Source organism: Anomaloglossus baeobatrachus, chromosome 4 (assembly GCF_048569485.1).
Source record: "Anomaloglossus baeobatrachus isolate aAnoBae1 chromosome 4, aAnoBae1.hap1, whole genome shotgun sequence".
Taxonomy (NCBI): domain Eukaryota; kingdom Metazoa; phylum Chordata; class Amphibia; order Anura; family Aromobatidae; genus Anomaloglossus; species Anomaloglossus baeobatrachus.
Window position 1 is genome coordinate 651,674,060 of NC_134356.1, and position 18,552 is coordinate 651,692,611.

At 46.0% G+C, this 18,552-nt stretch overlaps 1 protein-coding gene across 2 annotated transcripts in view; it reads right to left on the bottom strand.

The window, feature by feature from the left end:
- Window positions 1–15,906: 15,906 nt before the first annotated feature.
- LOC142302008 (uncharacterized) overlaps window positions 15,907–18,552 on the bottom strand; it is a 150,987-nt gene continuing 148,341 nt past the window's right edge. For both annotated transcript variants that reach the window (XM_075343079.1, XM_075343078.1), the window contains exon 12: window positions 15,907–16,883. In XM_075343079.1, the coding sequence (XP_075199194.1) occupies window positions 16,625–16,883 (259 nt within the window). In that variant the 3' untranslated portion in view covers window positions 15,907–16,624. The remainder of the gene's footprint in view (window positions 16,884–18,552) is intronic.

Consider the following 18,552-nt stretch of genomic DNA (forward strand, 5'->3'; position numbering starts at 1 on the left):
GTGAGCAGAGCACAGCGCGCCCGCCGGTATAAAGGCTCGGTCACGCTGTGCAGGCCGGCCAATCACTGCAATTCCACAACTAACAGGGCTGTGGCATTGCAGTGGTCTGCCAGCCAATCCCTGCATGAGGGCTGGCTCTCAAAAGAGCGCCAACATGCAGGAATGAAGACCACGAGTACAGCACGAGTATCGCGAGATTACTCGGTCCCCGCCGAGTAGCCCGAGTACAGTGATACTCGTGCGAGTACCGAGTAGTAACAAGCATACTCGCTCATCACTAGTGCTTATATATCTTTTCTATATGGGGAAATAGGATATATACATGTGCATTTATAAGGAACTAGTTTCCATTGTGAGTAGATTATATACATATGGATGCATATATACAAATTTCTTAAAACAGAGGAATTTTATATCTGGGAGTATAAATACCCATCGGACCAACTGACATTAAATTTCATCTTCATATCTATTTTTATTATGTAAGATTAAATTCCATCTATTAATCCTATATTTATAACTAAAGGAAGATATTACAGATCCTAACACTCACCTGTCTTTTTGCATGTAATTAGCACACTTCTACCACTCCCTCTTACCTACTTAACAGTTTAGTCTATTTCAGTAGCTCTGCAGTGTTCATGAGACACTTATGATTAAGGACTCTTTTTGTTTTTAATAGTAGTCCGAAACGCGTAAAGCTATCATGACCTTTACTTTTACCATCTAAGTGGAATTTCGGTCTTCACGATGTTTTTAACGATGTCTTAATAAAGTCTTGGATGTTTTAATATAAGGAGAATTTGTGCCGGATCGCCCTCTTTTTTCTCTTCCACGTTGCTATTTCAGAGGAGTTGTGTTGTTCGTTGGCTTGCATAGACTTACTCCTTCACTTTTTACTGCTTAGTCTTTTTGTACTTTTTCAATTTCCCGCTCCTCAATTTCAGACATGTCTTCATGTATATGGCATTCTCCATACATGCTACATTGGCACATTCATTAAATCTGCCAGTTTTTCATTTAATGCCCTTCAGTGCCATCTAGTGGCTATAGAATGTCATTACAGGGGATTCATTTTGTACAGTTGACTGTTACGAGGGAGACCCGGGGAAGCGTGCCAAGATGGGAAATGGACAGCTTCCGCCGGTCAAGGTCCACTGTGCGGTGTAAGGGACCGCTGCTATGGTCAGGAAAGAGTGAGCGGGTTGCTACTAGTGATCGTCTGGAATGTCACAGACGATCCATGTACACCGGTCCGCCCTAACCCGTGAGGGTTGTATGGCTCGGGGCTTCTCGATCGGTGTACGTGTTGCACGGGGACGCACAGAGGTGCCTACGCACGTGTGCCAGCGGGAGTCACAAGATATGGCACGAGAGTAGCACAGAGGTTCCCACGCACGTGTGCTTTCAATAACCAGGTGAGTCCGGTGGAGACTCGAGGAGCTCACCTGGGACAGGGACACGGCCTGTCGAAGGAGATACTGCCGGAGCAGCAAGGCAGGAACACGGCCTGCTGAAGGAGATACTGCCGGAGCAGCAAGGCAGGAACACGGCCTGCCGAAGGAGATACCGCCGGAGCAGCAAGGCAGGAACACGGCCTGCAAACCAGGTGCTGCCTAAGCAGCAAGGGCCAAGCCCACAAAAGACAATAATGCCTGAGCAGTGGCGTGGCAGCACGCTGCCAGACATCCAAACATAGAAGGACGGTCGCGCACCGCCATGATGGCAGGGGGAGCTTTTAAGGAGGTGTAGCTCCACCCAAGGGCGGGCGCGAGATGGGCGTGACCCAATCAGGGTTCGTGACGTCCTGGCCCAGCCAGTCAGGATTCAGCACATCACCAGCCTCGTCATGGGGCCGTGTGATCTCAGTGAGCGAATCAGAAGACGTCACGTGGAGCACATGCTCATCCTCCTGCCTCTGGGTCATAAAGGCGGGATCCTCGGTTTCACAATGTGCAGAGACATGGGAAGTCTTGCTGCTTCCCTGAGCATCTATTCTTTGCACACTGCGCAACCTCCCAGAGCCTCCGGGATGCTGAGCAGGAGAGCTCGTGGCAGGCAAGGGATGGGAGACCGCTCCATTCCTTGCAAGGGGAGAACCACTAGGTGTCACCCTTCTGCTGTGTCTCTGAGGAGGCAACTCCTGCAGACTGCGCAGTCTCCCAGACCTTTGGCGCTGCTGAGCAGGAGGGCTCGTGGCAGACAAGGAATGGGGGACCACCTCATTCCTTGCAACAAGAGAGCCACGACGTGTAACATTACCCCCCCGTCTAGGGCCCCCCCCTGCCTGCGCTCAAAGGCTGCCACCAAACCCGGGGCGTGGACATGCTCCTCCAATTCCCAGGACCTATGCTCCGGGCCACGACCGACCCACTCCACGAGCAAGTACCTCTTGCCCTGTACAATTTTTGTTCTTACTAGCTTCGCTACTTCAGGGTCGTCAGATGAAAAGCCAACCTGGGACAGCAGAGACCCCGAGGTTTTAGGTCGTACGGGTTTCAGAAGAGATACATGAAAAGTATTAGAAATAGCCCAGCACGGAGGGAGCTGGAGTCGATATACTACCGCGGTTACCCGCTCTATTACTGTAAACGGACCCAGGTACCTAGGAGCGAACTCGGCTGTCTGTACCGGAAGGTTAATATGTTTAGAAGACAGCCACACTAGGTCACCAGGTGCGAAAGATGGCACAGGATGTGGAAGACCCGCAGGCCTCCGCCTGAACGGTTTACTATACGTACACGACGTACGGACTCCCATATTCTTCTGTACATCCTGGGCTACCGCCGGCCCCCAATAATGCCTGACCCCTAGGTCTCTGGTCCCGTCGTCCCCGAAGTGGGCCCCAACTTTGGAGGCATGATCCCATGACAGCACACCGTTCCGTGATTCAGAGGAAGTGAGGGTCTTACCAGGTGGCACCTGGTCTTGGGAAGTGGAAATGACACTCCTCACGCTGATTGAAGGTGACACAAGACACTGACTTTCTTCCGAAGGTTTAAAACATCGGGTAGCTACATGTCCCTCCTGCCCACAGGCAAAGCAAATGGCCGACGGCAGAGAACCTGTGGTAGAGGAGACCACTTTGGAGACTTCCATTGGCTCCACAGAGTCATCAACAGAGCTGGCTGGGAGACCGGTCTGGTGGGGAAGGGGAGTCAGAGGCTCTATAGACCAGGTAGACGTGGGTGCCGAAGAGACCTCGAGCCTCCGCTCCGCGTGGCGGATGTCTATGCGAGAGGCAAGCCGAATCAAGGACTCTAAGGTGGTCGGCACGTCACGCGTGGCCAGTGCGTCTTTGACGAACCCTGCCAGACCCTCCCAGAACACAGGGACCAGGACTTTATCTGGCCAATCCAGCTCTGCGGCGAGTGTCCTGAATTGTACTGCAAAGTCCCCGACTGAAGTGGACCTTTGCCGAAGGCGTAGGAGCCGCAGCGCGGAGTCGTGGGTGACTTGAGGCCCGAGGAACACCTTTCTCATGTCCTCAAGATAAACTGGAAGGTGATTCACCACCCGATCTCCGCGCTCCCACAACGGCGTGGACCATTTTAGCGCTTTCCCTGTGAGCAGGGACTGGACGAAGGCTACCTTCGCCTTCTCAGTAGCGTAATCAGTCGCGGACAACTCCAAGTAGGTGGTAACCTGGTTTATGAAACCACGGCACTCAGAGCTGTCCCCGCTGAAGCGCTCTGGGAGCGCAAGGCGAGGCGACCTTCCGCACAATTCCACAGCCTGAGTAGCCGCCTGGGTGGCGACTGTTGCTAGAGCAGCCTTATCGGGGGAAGACCGCTCCACTGCTGCCAATCGTGACTCCAACTGCTGCACATAACGCAGCAACTGCTGCTGCTCTTCCGCCATAGCCAGACCTTTGGCGCGACCGTAATGTTACGAGGGAGACCCGGGGAAGCGTGCCAAGATGGGAAATGGACAGCTTCCGCCGGTCAAGGTCCACTGTGCGGTGTAAGGGACCGCTGCTATGGTCAGGAAAGAGTGAGCGGGTTGCTACTAGTGATCGTCTGGAATGTCACAGACGATCCATGTACACCGGTCCACCCTAACACGTGAGGGTTGTATGGCTCGGGGCTTCTCGATCGGTGTACGTGTTGCACGGGGACGCACAGAGGTGCCTACGCACGTGTGCCAGCGGGAGTCACAAGATATGGCACGAGGGTAGCACAGAGGTTCCCACGCACGTGTGCTTTCAATAACCAGGTGAGTCCGGTGGAGACTCGAGGAGCTCACCTGGGACAGGGACACGGCCTGCTGAAGGAGATACTGCCGGAGCAGCAAGGCAGGAACACGGCCTGCCGAAGGAGATACTGCCGGAGCAGCAAGGCAGGAACACGGCCTGCAAACCAGGTGCTGCCTAAGCAGCAAGGGCCAAGCCCACAAAAGACAATAATGCCTGAGCAGTGGCGTGGCAGCACGCTGCCAGACATCCAAACATAGAAGGACGGTCACGCACCGCCATGATGGCAGGGGGAGCTTTTAAGGAGGTGTAGCTCCACCCAAGGGCGGGCGCGAGACGGGCGTGACCCAATCAGGGTTCGTGACGTCCTGGCCCAGCCAGTCAGGATTCAGCACATCACCAGCCTCGTCATGGGGCCGTGTGATCTCAGTGAGTGAATCAGAAGACGTCACGTGGAGCACATGCTCATCCTCCTGCCTCTGGGTCATAAAGGCGGGATCCTCGGTTTCACAATGTGCAGAGACATGGGAAGTCTTGCTGCTTCCCTGAGCATCTATTCTTTGCACACTGCGCAACCTCCCAGAGCCTCCGTGATGCTGAGCAGGAGAGCTCGTGGCAGGCAAGGGATGGGAGACCGCTCCATTCCTTGCAAGGGGAGAACCACTAGGTGTCACCCTTCTGCTGTGTCTCTGAGGAGGCAACTCCTGCAGACTGCGCGGTCTCCCAGATCTTTGGCGCTGCTGAGCAGGAGGGCTCGTGGCAGACAAGGAATGGGGGACCACCTCATTACTTGCAACAAGAGAGCCACGACGTGTAACAGTTGACCATGTAGTTTCTGTGCTACCGTGTTTCTCCAAAAACAAGACACAGCTTTATATTAATTTTTCACTCCAAAAGATGTGCTAGGGGCAGAGCTTATTTTCAGAAGGTGTCATATTTTTCTATGAACAACAATCCACATTTATTCTTGAACATTAAATTAACGTTTATTCAAATCTAATCCGGTCACCACATTCTGGAACATCAGCATTTTGTGGTACTCCTATTACTGGCTCAGATGCACATTTTCTTATCTGATCCACTATTCTCATGGTGCAGAACCAGTCCTATAGTGGTGGGTACATACCATATTTACAAAGATTTAAATTACCTGATTAAATTTATAATTCTTTACATACTGCTAAGTTTACCCCCAAATGAAAGCAGACACCCCCTAAAAGAATCTCACTTACCAGACCCCAAACAATTAGTGGTGGCAAGTGAATGGGCTCTCACATATCTATCTTGTCAGGTGCCCCATTCTACAGTGGTTGGCTCCCCCTGGTGACGGGAAGCAGTATCACTCACGTGGAGTCACACTGGTACATGATCTGTGAGAGCTGCAGTGCAATGCAGCTGGAATGGCGAGGGACCTGACAGTGACACAGATCTCTGAGTGAGAGCCCATTCACCATCGGCACTTGCCAACCATAATTGTTCGGGGTCCGGAGATCCAGTTCTAAAGTGGTGGGTGCATACCATATTTACAAAGATTTAAATTACCTGGTTAAGTTTATAAATCTTTATGCACTGCTAAGTTTACCCCCAAATGAAAGCAGACAGTCCCTAAAAGAATCGCACTTACCAGACCCCAAACAATTAGCGGTGGCAAGTGAATGGGCTGTCACATATAACTCTATCTTGCTGTCAGGTACCCCTGCGTTCTACAGCAGATGGCTCCCCCTGGTGACTGGAAGCAGAATCACTCACGTGGAGTCACACTAGTACACGATCTGTGAGAGCTGCAGTACAATGCAGTTGGAACGGCGAGGGACCTGACAGCGAAAAAGATCTCTGTGTGAGAGCCTATCCACCATTGGCATTTGCCAACCATACTTGTTCAAGGTCTGGAGAGTGCGATTCCTTTTTTTCGGGGGGAGGGTCTTCTTTCTTTTTTGGGTGTCTGCTTTCTTTGATAAAGGGTCCTTCTGTATTCTTTAGCTTTTTTAGCTGCTTGGACACTTAATTATGGAACTGCAACTATGCAGTCAATGAGTTTAGAATCCATGTGTTCAACGCCATAAAAACAGTCTGTCAAAATATCACAACAGTATCTTAAGTAAAGCCTAAAGTAAAAAAAAAAGTATATCTATTAATGTAAAAAAAAACTAATGACATCAGCTCCTTAAAAGATGATCATAGGAATATAAATATAGAGGTCAAAATATAAAAAACATGTACTTTTCATCCATGTTCACCAATGAACTGCTTATCATCTAGGAGGCTGGGAGAGGGATTGAACTCCTCTCCCTCGTGATCAGCAACCCCACGAAGTGATTACAAGGGCCAAACTGTTGCCATGGCAACTCAAGGTCTTCATAACAATGTCTTAAAGGGAACCAAACATCAGGATTTTCATGTATAAGGTGCAGCCAGTGCAGTACTGGCACTATCGCATCCTCTCATCAGCTGTTCTGCAGTCCTGTTGTGACCACGCGCGCTCCCGAGGTCACAACGGGATCTGAATAAGCGAGGGCGCATGCGCCGCCTTCTCCTGCAAAATACTAAGTACAGCAGGCTTCAGAAACATGGCGTCGGAGATTAGCGCTATGTACAGGTGCCAACTCCGGCGCCATGTTTCTGAAGAGAGAAATTTACATACGGCCAGTGAGAGGGAGGAACAGGCGGCGGGGGGGGGGGATACACGCGTATAACCCGCCCAGATATTAGCAGCGAGGTGCACACGTCAATCAAACAGTGCATGAATTTTCAAACTTTATAAAGTTGGATTTCACTGACTAAATACCCGAGCTGCACCCTGATGGTATGTACACACTTTGCCTGATAGTGCCAGCACTGCACTGGCTGCACCTTATACACGAAAATCCTGATGTTTGGTTCCCTTTAACAACCTCCAGGTCAGCCAGCTATGGCAAGCCTCTTAGACCATACCAGGAACATGGTCTAAGAGGCTTTTGCCATAAAACTAACAGGTATAATCCATTGCAATGCATTATACCAGTGATCAGACTAGTTTTCCACCACATATGAGGTATCGGCGTACTCAGGAAAAAATTGCACAACATATTGTATTGTGCATTTTCTTTTGCTACCTCCGTGAAAATGCAAAATATGGGGATAAAGTAACATTTTTGTGGGACAAAGTAACATTTTCCTTTTTTTACTTCCACATTGCTTTAATTCCTGTGAAGCACCTGAAGGGTTAATAAACTTATTGAATGTGATTTTAAGGTGAAGTATTTAGAATGGTGTCACTTTGGGGTATTTTCTGTCACTTAGGTGTCTCTAAAGGCTGCTTTACACCAGACAATCTATCGTGCGATAGATCGTCGGGGTCACAGTTTTTGTGACGCACATCCCGCATCGCTGGCGATGTCGGCCTGTATGACACCTCCTAGCGACGCAGTATCGCTCACAAATCGTGAGTCGTGTACTGCTCGCTAGGTTCCATAATATCGTTTAATTTAGTTGTTCATCGTTTCCGGGGTAGCACACGCCGCTCTGTGTGACACCCCGGGAACGATGAACAGCAGCTCACCTGCGTCACGCGGCCGCCGCCGGCTCTATGTGAAGGAAGGAGGTTTGCGAGATGTTTACGCCCCGCTCATCTCCGCCCCTCTGCTTCCATTGGCCGGCGGCCGTGTGACGTCGCTGTGACGCCGAACGTCCCTCCCACTCCAGGAAGTGGACGTTCGCCGCCCACAGCGAGGTCGTACGAGAGGTAAGTACGTGTGACGAGGGTTACCGACTTTGTGCGCCACGGGCAGCGATTTGCCCGTGATGCAAAAAGGACGGGGGCGGGTACAATCGATTGTGAAATCGCACAATCGGTCGTACCATGTAAAGCAGCCTTAAGTCACTTCAAATGTGATGTGGTTCCTAAAAAATGGTTTTATAAATTTTATTGGAAAAATGAGAAATTGCTGATGACTTTTAACCCTTCTAACTTCCTAACAAAAAAACATTATCTTTCAAAATTGCACTGATGTAGAGTAGACATGTGAGAAATGTTATTTAGTAACTATTTTGTGTGACACAAAACTCTGGTTTAAGAGCCTGAAAATTCAAAGACTGATCATTGCAAAATGTTATTTTTCTGTCATATTTCTGATATTTTTCACATATAAATCCAAAAACTTTCATCCTAAATTTACCACTAACATGAAGTACAATGTGTCACGAAAAAACTCAGAATCACCGGGATCCATTGAAATGTTCTAGAGTTATAACCTCATAAAGTGACACTGGCCAGAATTGGAAAATTTGGTCTGATGAAGAAGGTGGAACTGCAGGATACAGCTAAGCCCTCACTAGGTGGAGGCATCACAGGTCCAGGAGGAGCAAATCACACACACGCTTCCAAACATGGATGAGGAGATTGCTAGATGGTAAAACTGCACAGTGATGGCTTGCATAGAGCGCTGTTCACACATGCAGATAACACAGTCACAAGCCTGCAGCCTATTAGGTGACGCCCATACTATTAGATCAGGCAGGCTGCCAAGCTGTACTCCATCTGTGCACCATACAGGGACAGAAACTCTAATATGTAAGGCCTTAGGCTGCTTTCACAAATCAGTTTTTTGCCATCAGGCACAACGGCTAAAACATGAAAAACGGATCCGGCGTCTGTTGCTCCCGGATCCGTTTTTTCCCCCATAGACTTTCATTAGCGCCAGATGGCCTTGCGTTTCATCCGTTTTTTGCCTGATACGGCAACATTTACTTGTCCGGCGGCCGGATGAAACGTTGAAGTGAACGTTTTTGTACCCGGCAAAAAAAACGGATCCGGCGCCGTACGGCGTGTTTTAGAAGGGAAGCCTATGGACATCGGATCCAGCGTAATGCGGCAAAAAAATGGAACCGGCCGCCGGATCCATTTTTTGAACTGAGCATGCTCAGTATCACACCGGATCTGTCAAAAACTGAAGGAACTGATGGAAAAAACTGATGCAACTGATCCGTTTTTTTCGCCGGATCCGTCGTATCAGTTTTTTTGCTGGATCGTGCATGATGCCAAAAAACTGATGTGTCAAAGCAGCCTTAGGCCTCCGACGCACATCCTTAACGTCAATACGTGTTTGCCATTTTTTGCACGTACCGGCGGCACGGAGACACGTTCAGCAATGCTACCCTATTGTAGCAGGCACAAACACGTAAACCACACGGAACGTGTGTCCGTGTGCGTTTGTACGTGTGTGCGTTTTTCTACATGCTGACATGTCAGTGTTTTCTCCGGCAGCATGGGTGTCACACAGTCCGCACCCGTATCACACGGGTGTAGTGTGGATGCGGTCCCGTGTGACACCTGTGCTGCCGGAGAAAACACACATGTCAGAGAGAAAAAAAACCTTAACTCACCTTCTCCTGCCCTCCTGTCTCTGCCGCTGCTGTCACTTTCTGTCAACCGCCACTCATTATTCTCATTTAATATTCACTGCACTGCCTGGCAGCAGCGGGGAGACGGGAGGGCTGGAGACCGAAGATCAGCATCACGGACAGCAGCAAGGACCACGTGAGTATGTAAATAACCTGTTCTCCGTATGTTATCACGGATAGCATGCAGAGAACACACGTGGCCCGCACGTACCAGAGACACGTACTTACCTGCACGCAACACGCAGGGGAAATACGTGTCTCTCGGCACATGCGTGATTTTCACGTGAGTATGTCAGAGGCCTTACAGAAAGGAGCCTGGCTGTATCCAGTACAAAAAATATGAGGTTTTTTGTTGGTGTTATGGCCATAAGACGGAAGCCTACAACCCTCGTCACGGGAACCTCATGCTTGTAGGTCCCTACACTATATATAATATAAAAAAAGCAACAAAAAAGAGGAATAAATATCATTACTTACAGTAAAGATGGAACTGCAGCTGTACATTATCTAGGCCAAAAACTACTACTCCTGCAGGATCCAGCAATCGCCCCCTCCATGTTTTGAAAGCGTGTGTGATTTGCTCCTTCTGCACCTGTGATGCCTCCTCTAGTGGGGGCTTAGCAGTATCCTGCAGGAGTAGTAGTTTTTGGCGTAGGTAACATACAGTGCAGTTTCATCTTTGCTGTAAGTAATGATATTAATTCCTCTTTTTTTGTTGCTTTTTAATATGATCAAGAAGGTGGAAACAGGCTGGGTGTGAAGGAGTTAATAATCTTCTGGATGGGATAGCGAGTAAAGTGTAAAGCGGACTTTACACGCTGCGACATCGCTAGCATCGGCTAGCGATGTCGAGCGCGATAGCACCCGCCTCCGTCGTACATGCGATATTGTGTGATCTCTGCCGTAGCGAACATTATCGCTACGGCAGCGTCACACACACATACCTGCTCTGCGACATTGCTCTGGCCGGCGAACCGCCTCCTTTCTAAGGGGGCGGGTCGTTCAGCGTCACAGCGACGTCACATGGCAGGCGTCCAATAGAAGCGGAGGGGCAGAGATGAGCAGGACGTAACATCCCGCCCACCTCCTTCCTTCTGCATTGCCGGTGGAGGCAGGTAAGGAGATGTTCCTTGCTCCTGCGGTGTCACACACAGCGATGTGTGGTGCCGCAGGAAAGACAAACAACATCGCTAATAAACAGAAAACGAGTTTTTGTTTCAGGATGATCTCTCCGCGGCAAAAGATTTTGGCCGCTTTTGCGATCGTTTTAGGTCGCACATAAGTGTCACACGCTGTGATATCATTAATGAAGCCGAATGTGCGTCACTAACGACGTGACCCTAATGATAAAACATTAACGATATCGTAGCGTGTAAAGCCTGCTTAATATACAGCAGCCAGAGTAATCTTATTTCTGCATATACATTAAAATGAAATACTGTCATGATTTACTCCTCTCTCAGCTGCAGCTCAGCCTTTTTTTTTTTAGTTTCACATCTCTGATACAGGTCAAGTTAGGGGTTAATCCTTCCTGCCTCGTTCTGGAAGTCAGGCCACTATATTATGGCACTGCTTCTCTGGAATTACACCAGTGATATTTCTGGCTTTGCTGTGTTCTGCTTGTGAGTGACCTGTTGTCTGCCCTGCTCCCTCCTGACCTTCGTGTTCACCTGACCTGTTGTTGACCTCTGTTCTCTGTTCCTGTCCTGTTAGTTTCTCTCCCGCTGTCTCCCTGTTCGTTCCTCATCTGCATACCTTGATTCCGTTCCTGTTCTCTTCCCACTCCCCCTCGCTTCTGAGTTCTGACTTCCCGGCTACTGACTCCTTGCTTCCACCTGACTACATTTTAACTTTGCCCCTGTGTATTTACAAGACCTCAAGTTGTGATTCGGCGTTCTGACGATTCTACTGCCATCTGGTGGGCTTGACTAGTATTACCTCTGCTAGGGAATACTCTGCTCATACGTTGTCTGCACTCTACTGCCCTCTAGTGGTTTACCTGCTAACTACCTTCTCAGATAGCTTCAGGAATCTTCTCTGCACAACATTACTGCGCTGTACTGCTTTAGTACATCTTAGAGTACAGCGTGACAAATACACTACAATTACTGCAGAACAGGAGAAGGACTTGGGTATTCTACTTACAAATAAGCTGAGCAGCAGCACTCAATATCAGGCAGCAGCTGCTAAAGCAAACAAAATTGTGGTGTGTATAAGAAGAGCAGTAAAATCTTGTGATCCCAATGTATCATTACCCCTCTATGAAACATTTGTAAAGTCACATCTTGAGCATGAAATAAAGTTGTTGGCTCAATATTATAAAACAGGATACTGGAAAATTAGGATCAGTTCAAAGGTGGCAACTCAATTATAATGTGGGATAGATGACCTCTCCTATAACGAAAGGTTGCAAAAGTTGTACTCCTTTTGTTTAGAAAACAGACATCTCAGAGGTCTTATTTATAGTGGGGAAAAAAGTATTCAGTTGTGCAAGTTCTCCCACTTAAAAAGATGAGAGAGGCCGGTAATTGACATCATAAGTGACCACTATTATGGGAGATAAAATGAGAAAACAAATACAGAAAATCCCCTTGTTTGATTTGGATAGATTTTATTTTGCAAATTATGGTGGAAAATAAGTATTTAGTCATCTAAAACATGCAAGATTTCTGGCTCTCACAGACCTCACAGACAAACTTCTTAAGAGGTTCCTCTGTCCTCCACTCATTACCTGTAGTAATGGCACCTGTTTGAACTTGTTATCAGTATAAAAGACACCTGTCCACAACCTCAAACAGTCACACTCCAAACTCCACTATGGTGAAAACCAAAGAGCTGTCGAAGGACTCCAGAAACAAAATTATAGCCCTGCACAAGGCTGGGAAGACTGAATCTGCAATAGGCAAGCAGCTTGGTGTGATGAAATCAACTGTAGGAGCAATAATAAGAAAATGGAAGACATACAAGACCACTGATAATCTCCCTCGATCTGGGGCTCCACACAAGCTCTCACCCCGTGGGGTCAAAATGATCACAAGAACGGTGAGAAAAAAATCCCAGAACCACACGGGGGGACCTAGTGAATGACCTGCATAGAGTGGGGACCACCATAACAAAGGCCACCATCAGTAACACACTACGCCGCCAGAGAATCAGATCCTGCAGTGCCAGACGTGTTCCCTGCTTAAGCCAGTACATGTCCAGGTATGTCTGAAGTTTTCTAGAGAGCATTTGGAATTATCCAGAAGAGTATTGGGAGATATGCCATATGGTCTGATGAAACCAAAGTAGAACTGTTTGGTAGAAACTCAACTTGTCGTGTTTGGAGGAGACAGAATGCTGAATTGCATCCAAAGAACACCATACCTACTGTGAAGCATGAGGGTGACAACATCCTGCTTTGGGGCTGTTTTTTGTAAATAGACCAGGATGACTGAACCGTGTACATGAAAGAATGAATGGGGCCATGTATCGTGAGATTTTGAGTGCAAACCTCCTTCCATCAACAGGGGCATTGAAGATGAAACGTGGCTTTGTCTTTCAGCATAATAATGATCCCAAGCACACCGCCAGAACAATGAAGGAGTGGCTTCATAAGAAACATATGAAGGTCCTGGAGTGGCTTAGCCAGTCTCCAGATCTCAACCCCATTGAAAACCTTTGGAGGAAGTTGAAAGTCCGTGTTGCCCAGCGACAGGCCCAAAACATCACTGCTCTAGAGGAGCTCTGCATGGAGGGATGGGCCAACATACCACCAACAGTGTGTACCAATCATGTGAAGACTTACAGAAAACGTTTGATTTCTGTCATTGCCAATAAAGGATGTATAACAAAATATTGAGATGAACTTTTAATATTGACCAAATACTTATTTTCCACTATAATTTGCAAAAAAAAATCTTACCAAGTCAGACGCGGTGATTCTCTGGATTTGTTTTCTCATTTTGTCTCTCTTAGTTTTGGTCTATCTTTGATGTCAATTACTGGCAAATTTCATCTTTATAAGTGGGAGAACTTACACTATTGGTGGCTGGCTAAATACTTTTTTACCCACTGTATATGCACAAATACATGTGTGGTCAATACAAAGGACTGGCACATGACTTATTCCTTCTAAGTACCTTACAAAGCACCAGGGAACATTCGTTACATGTGACAGAAAGGTGATTCTGGCATTTAAATAGGAAAGGGTTCTTTACAGTTAGAGCAGTCAGACTGTGGAATGTCTGAATTTAAGAGGTATCAATGGCAGAATATACACTAACATTTAAAAAGGGTTGGATGATTTTCTCTTAAAGGGAATCTGTCATCACGTTTTTGCTACCTCATCTGAGAACAGCATGATGTTATCATAGAGATCCTATATCCAATGATGTATCACTTAGATTACTGCCATTCTGACACAAGCAGAATTTTTATATGTAGTCATGTAGCAGAGCTGAGAGAGTTGCTACCGCTCACACCAGGCTCTCTATAGAGATTGTACATTGACAGTGAGGTGTCAATCAAACAAGGGGGCGTGCCGGACTGTAGTGCATCTCACATGATAGTCCGAGCAATGAGAAGTCCTGCTGCTTAAACAAAGCAAATAAATTACAATTTTTACAAGACAGGCAACAGAGAATGTATAACTGGCGGAGAAATGTTGAACTTGATGGATGAAAAACCAGGCCGCAGCCAATAATGGAGGAGTATAATGAAAAAAGAAACCAAAAGGGGAAGGACCCCATTTCAATTTAACTTTTAATAATAATATTAAAAGGTCAGATAACCAACAAAACCACACAACTTAGGTACTGGGGTTCATCAGGGGACAAGACCCAGGGAGAAAACAGCAAGAGCGTTCCTGGAGTACCGAGTAGATGGTGTCCTCAGAGTTCATCGGGACTCCTTTTCTGGACATCTTTTTCAGATAAGTTATGATTTCACTTTTTACTGTGGTAATGGTCATTAGTCATGGCAATATGTATTTATTTTTAATACACGTGTTGTTTTTTAGTACAGTGTAGGGTGTACTAGGGAAATTAAGGGATTCCCATCAATGAATGGGGGTGCCACAACCCTAGGGCGTCATACCCTCCATTGCTAGGTAGGGATAGACATTTAAGGGCTTAATAGGAGTCAAACCAGAGTATTTTACCTACCTTTGCTTCTATATTGTTGTTGTTGTTGTTGTTATTTTCTACATTACACCCTATTGCACCCTACCTAAGTTATGTGTTTTTGTTGATCATCTGAACTTTTCATGTTATTAATAAAAGTTAAATTTTAATGGGGTCCTTCCCCTTTTGGTTTCTTTTTTTTCAACTTGATGGACCTATGTCTTTTTTCAACCTAAGTAACTACTGTATACAGTGGGTGAATTAAGTATTGAACACATCACCAATTTTCTAAGTAAATATATTTCTAAACATATTTCAAAAGGATTGAGATCAGGGTTTTGTGATGGCCACTCCAAAACATTGACTTTATTATTCTTAAGCCACTTTGTAACCCGTTTGTCAATATGCTTTGGGTTATTGTCCATTTTTTAAGACCCTGTTACGGTTCGGGGTTCTGTTGTGCCTCGAACTGGTATTAACATGAATTTCTCACCAGATGTTGGTAACAACCCATCCAATCCAGATAGGCAAAGAAATCAAACCATAGATGTCCATAAATTAAGTAATGTGTAATAAATGAGAAATGATACAAGAAAAAGTATTTAACATATGACGAAAGAAAGGTACAAAAAGCCATGGAAAATCATGATACCAGCTGAAATCTATCAGCAATTAGAAAGCAATCCTGCCACTTAGTGAAAAATAATATCAGCTGCTTCAACTGATGGCCTATAAAAAGGTGTCTCATTACCAAGGAACCACAGAAGAAACGTCTCATGATGGGTAAAAGTAGTGAGCTGTTTCAAGACCTTTGCAACCTTATTGTTGCAAAACATACTGATCGCATTGGTTAGAGACAAATTTCTAAACTACTGAAGGTCCCAGTGAGCAAGAAAATTTATGAAAGGAACTAAAGCTCAGAGTTCATACAAGGAGCTCACGGGATTATCAGGATTTAAAGAGTATTTCTGTGGCAGATTGAGCCAAAATCACCCCTGAGCAAAGCATGGGACTGATTTTTCCATACTGGAGGCATCTTCAAGCTTCATCACCAACAAAGGCTTTTGCATGAAGTATTAAATACATTTCAGTAAGTGTGTTAAATACTTTTTTTTTCCCATGTCATTTCTCATTATTACACATAACTAAATGTATGGACATCTATGGTTTGATTTCTTTGCCTGTGTGGATTGGATGGGTTGTTACCAACATCTGGTGAGAAATTAATGCCAATAGCACCTTTAGAAATATATTTACTTAGAAAATTGTTGAAGTGCTCAATACTTATTTCACCCATTGTATAACCATGTATATCTTTTTGTTACTTGATCCAAACGTGTGTTAAAAACGTTTTATATGAACATATTCTCTATGGTTGACGCTTTATGCTAATTTAGTTCCTTTTTGACTTTTAAGGTGGTCTAAATAGTTTGTAATAGTTGACAAATTTTCAAATTTATTATCACTATCGACCAAGGGGTCAACTTTTTTGTAAAGTTTTTGCTGATCAGTGCCTTAATGGGCACCCCAATCACAATTGTAAACATGCTTATGCAGACTGTGGTTGTTCCCTTAGGCAAGTCCATTGAGCACTGTCAGATGCCAGGGTTTGCTTGGTACGGACATCAGTCCTGTTTCTAGCCCTCTTTTACCAAGCTGGTCGTTCCTTCAGAATCATATAGTTGGGACCATCCAAAAACCAATTAATTAGATGAGTCCTAATAAGTTTGTGAAATATATTGAGTATATAGAAATATTACTCTAGCAGAGGTAGAATGAGGAGAACTTGTGTAGGTTATAGTCTGTATCATCTGTGAGATGTTTTTCTAGATGGACCTTCGTTGGGTAATGTCCTTTTCATAGTCTTGTGTTACATGTCTACTGTACTCGTAAAGCCGAATGATGAAATAGTCTTGAAATTATTTTCAGTCCAAATACAGAAGATATTAGTTTAGGAAAACAGATAAGGTCCATCAAAAGCACAAACGTTAAATTGAGGACCTTCCGGATGTCTGGTCTCCTGTTCATCAATAAGATCTGCAAATGGTTTATAGTCATCTACTACAGAAGTGGTGGGATACTCTTCTTTTGTTTTATTAAAGAGAAATAGGCACTGGCTATCATCATGCTGAATCCATTCACTATGTGGCTGGATAATTTCATCTTCCTCTTGTTTTGGAATACTGGTATCGTTTTTTGATGGTGCCCACCTAAGAAGGAAGCAAAACAAGGTGTTTGACAATAGCCCACTTCAAAATGATTACATTTATACACTAATCTCACATACAGATTCACAATACAGAATACAGCTGAAACCAGAATTTTACATAGGCCCAGGGACGGACACTGACAGCTTTGGGCCCCTGTGCAAAAAATGCATTTGGGCCCCCTCTTTTATCATAAATAAGCTACAGATTATATATAGTGTGTGTGTGTGTGTGTGTGTGTGTGTGTGTGTGTATATATATCAGTTGAAACTAGAAGTTTACATACACTATCCAAAAAGACACATCTGCAGGTTTTTCTCACTATCTGACATGAAATCAGGATAAACCTTTCCCATCTTCGGTCAATTAAGAACCCAAATTATTTCTATTTGCCAAATACCAAAATAATGAGAGCGAGAGAATGTTCTCAGCCATTTTTATTACTTTCAGCAAAGTCAAAAGTTTACATACACTGAGTACTATGCCTTTAAATAATATGGGCCAGCCCATATGGTCTTTGGAAGCTTCTGATAGGTTTATTGGCAACATCTGAGTTAATTAGAGACACATCTGTGAATGTATTTTAATGCACACCTGAAACACATGGCTTCTTTGTGTAGCATCATGAGAAAGTCAAAAGAAATCAGCCAAGATCTCAGGAAGAGAATTGTGGACTTGTAAAGGCCCAGTCACACTAAACAACTTACCAGCGATCCCAACAACGATACAACCTGATAGGGATCGCTGGTAAGTTGCTAGGAGGTTGCTGGTGAGATGTCACACTAAGCGACGCTCCAACGATCCCACCAGCAACTTGACCTGGCAGAGATCGCTGGTGCATCGCTACACGTGGAAGAATGCTGTGCTTGGTAACTAAGGTAAATATCGGGTAGCCAACCCGATATTTACCTTGGTTACCAGTACACACCACTTAGCGCTGGCTCCCTGCACACCTAGCCACAGTACACATCGGTTAATTACCCGATGTGTACTCTGCTACGTGTGCAGGCAGCAGGGAGCCGGCTTCTGCGGACGCTGGTAACCACGGTAAACATCGGGTAACCAAGAAGCCCTTCCCTTGGTTACCTGATTTTTACCTTAGTTACCAGCGTCCGCCGCTCTCACACTGCCAGTGCTGCCTCCCTGTTCCCTGCACACATATCCACAGTACACATCGGGTTAATTACCCAATGTGTACTCCGGCTACGTGTGCAGAGAGCAGGGAGCTGGCACTGACAGCTGAGAGCGGCGGACGCTGGTAACGAAGGTAAATATCGGGTAACCAAGGAAAGGGCTTCTTGGTTACCCGCTGTTTACCGTGGTTACCAGCGTCCGCAGAAGCCGGCTCCCTGCTCACTGCACATTCAGTTGTTGCTCTCTCGCTGTCACACACAGCGATCTGTGCTTCACAGCGGGAGAGCAACAACTAAAAAATGGTCCAGGACATTCAGCAACAACCAACAACCTCACAGCAGGGGCAGGTTGTTGCTGGATGTCACACTAAGCAACATCGCTAGCAAGTTGTGCCTCAGCAGTGATGTTGCTAGCGATGTTGCTTAGTGTGACGGTACCTTAAGTCTGGTTCATCCTTGGGTGCAATTTTCAGATACCTGAACGTGCCTCATTCAACTGTACAAACAATTATATGCATGTGCAAGCAAGGTGGGAGTGT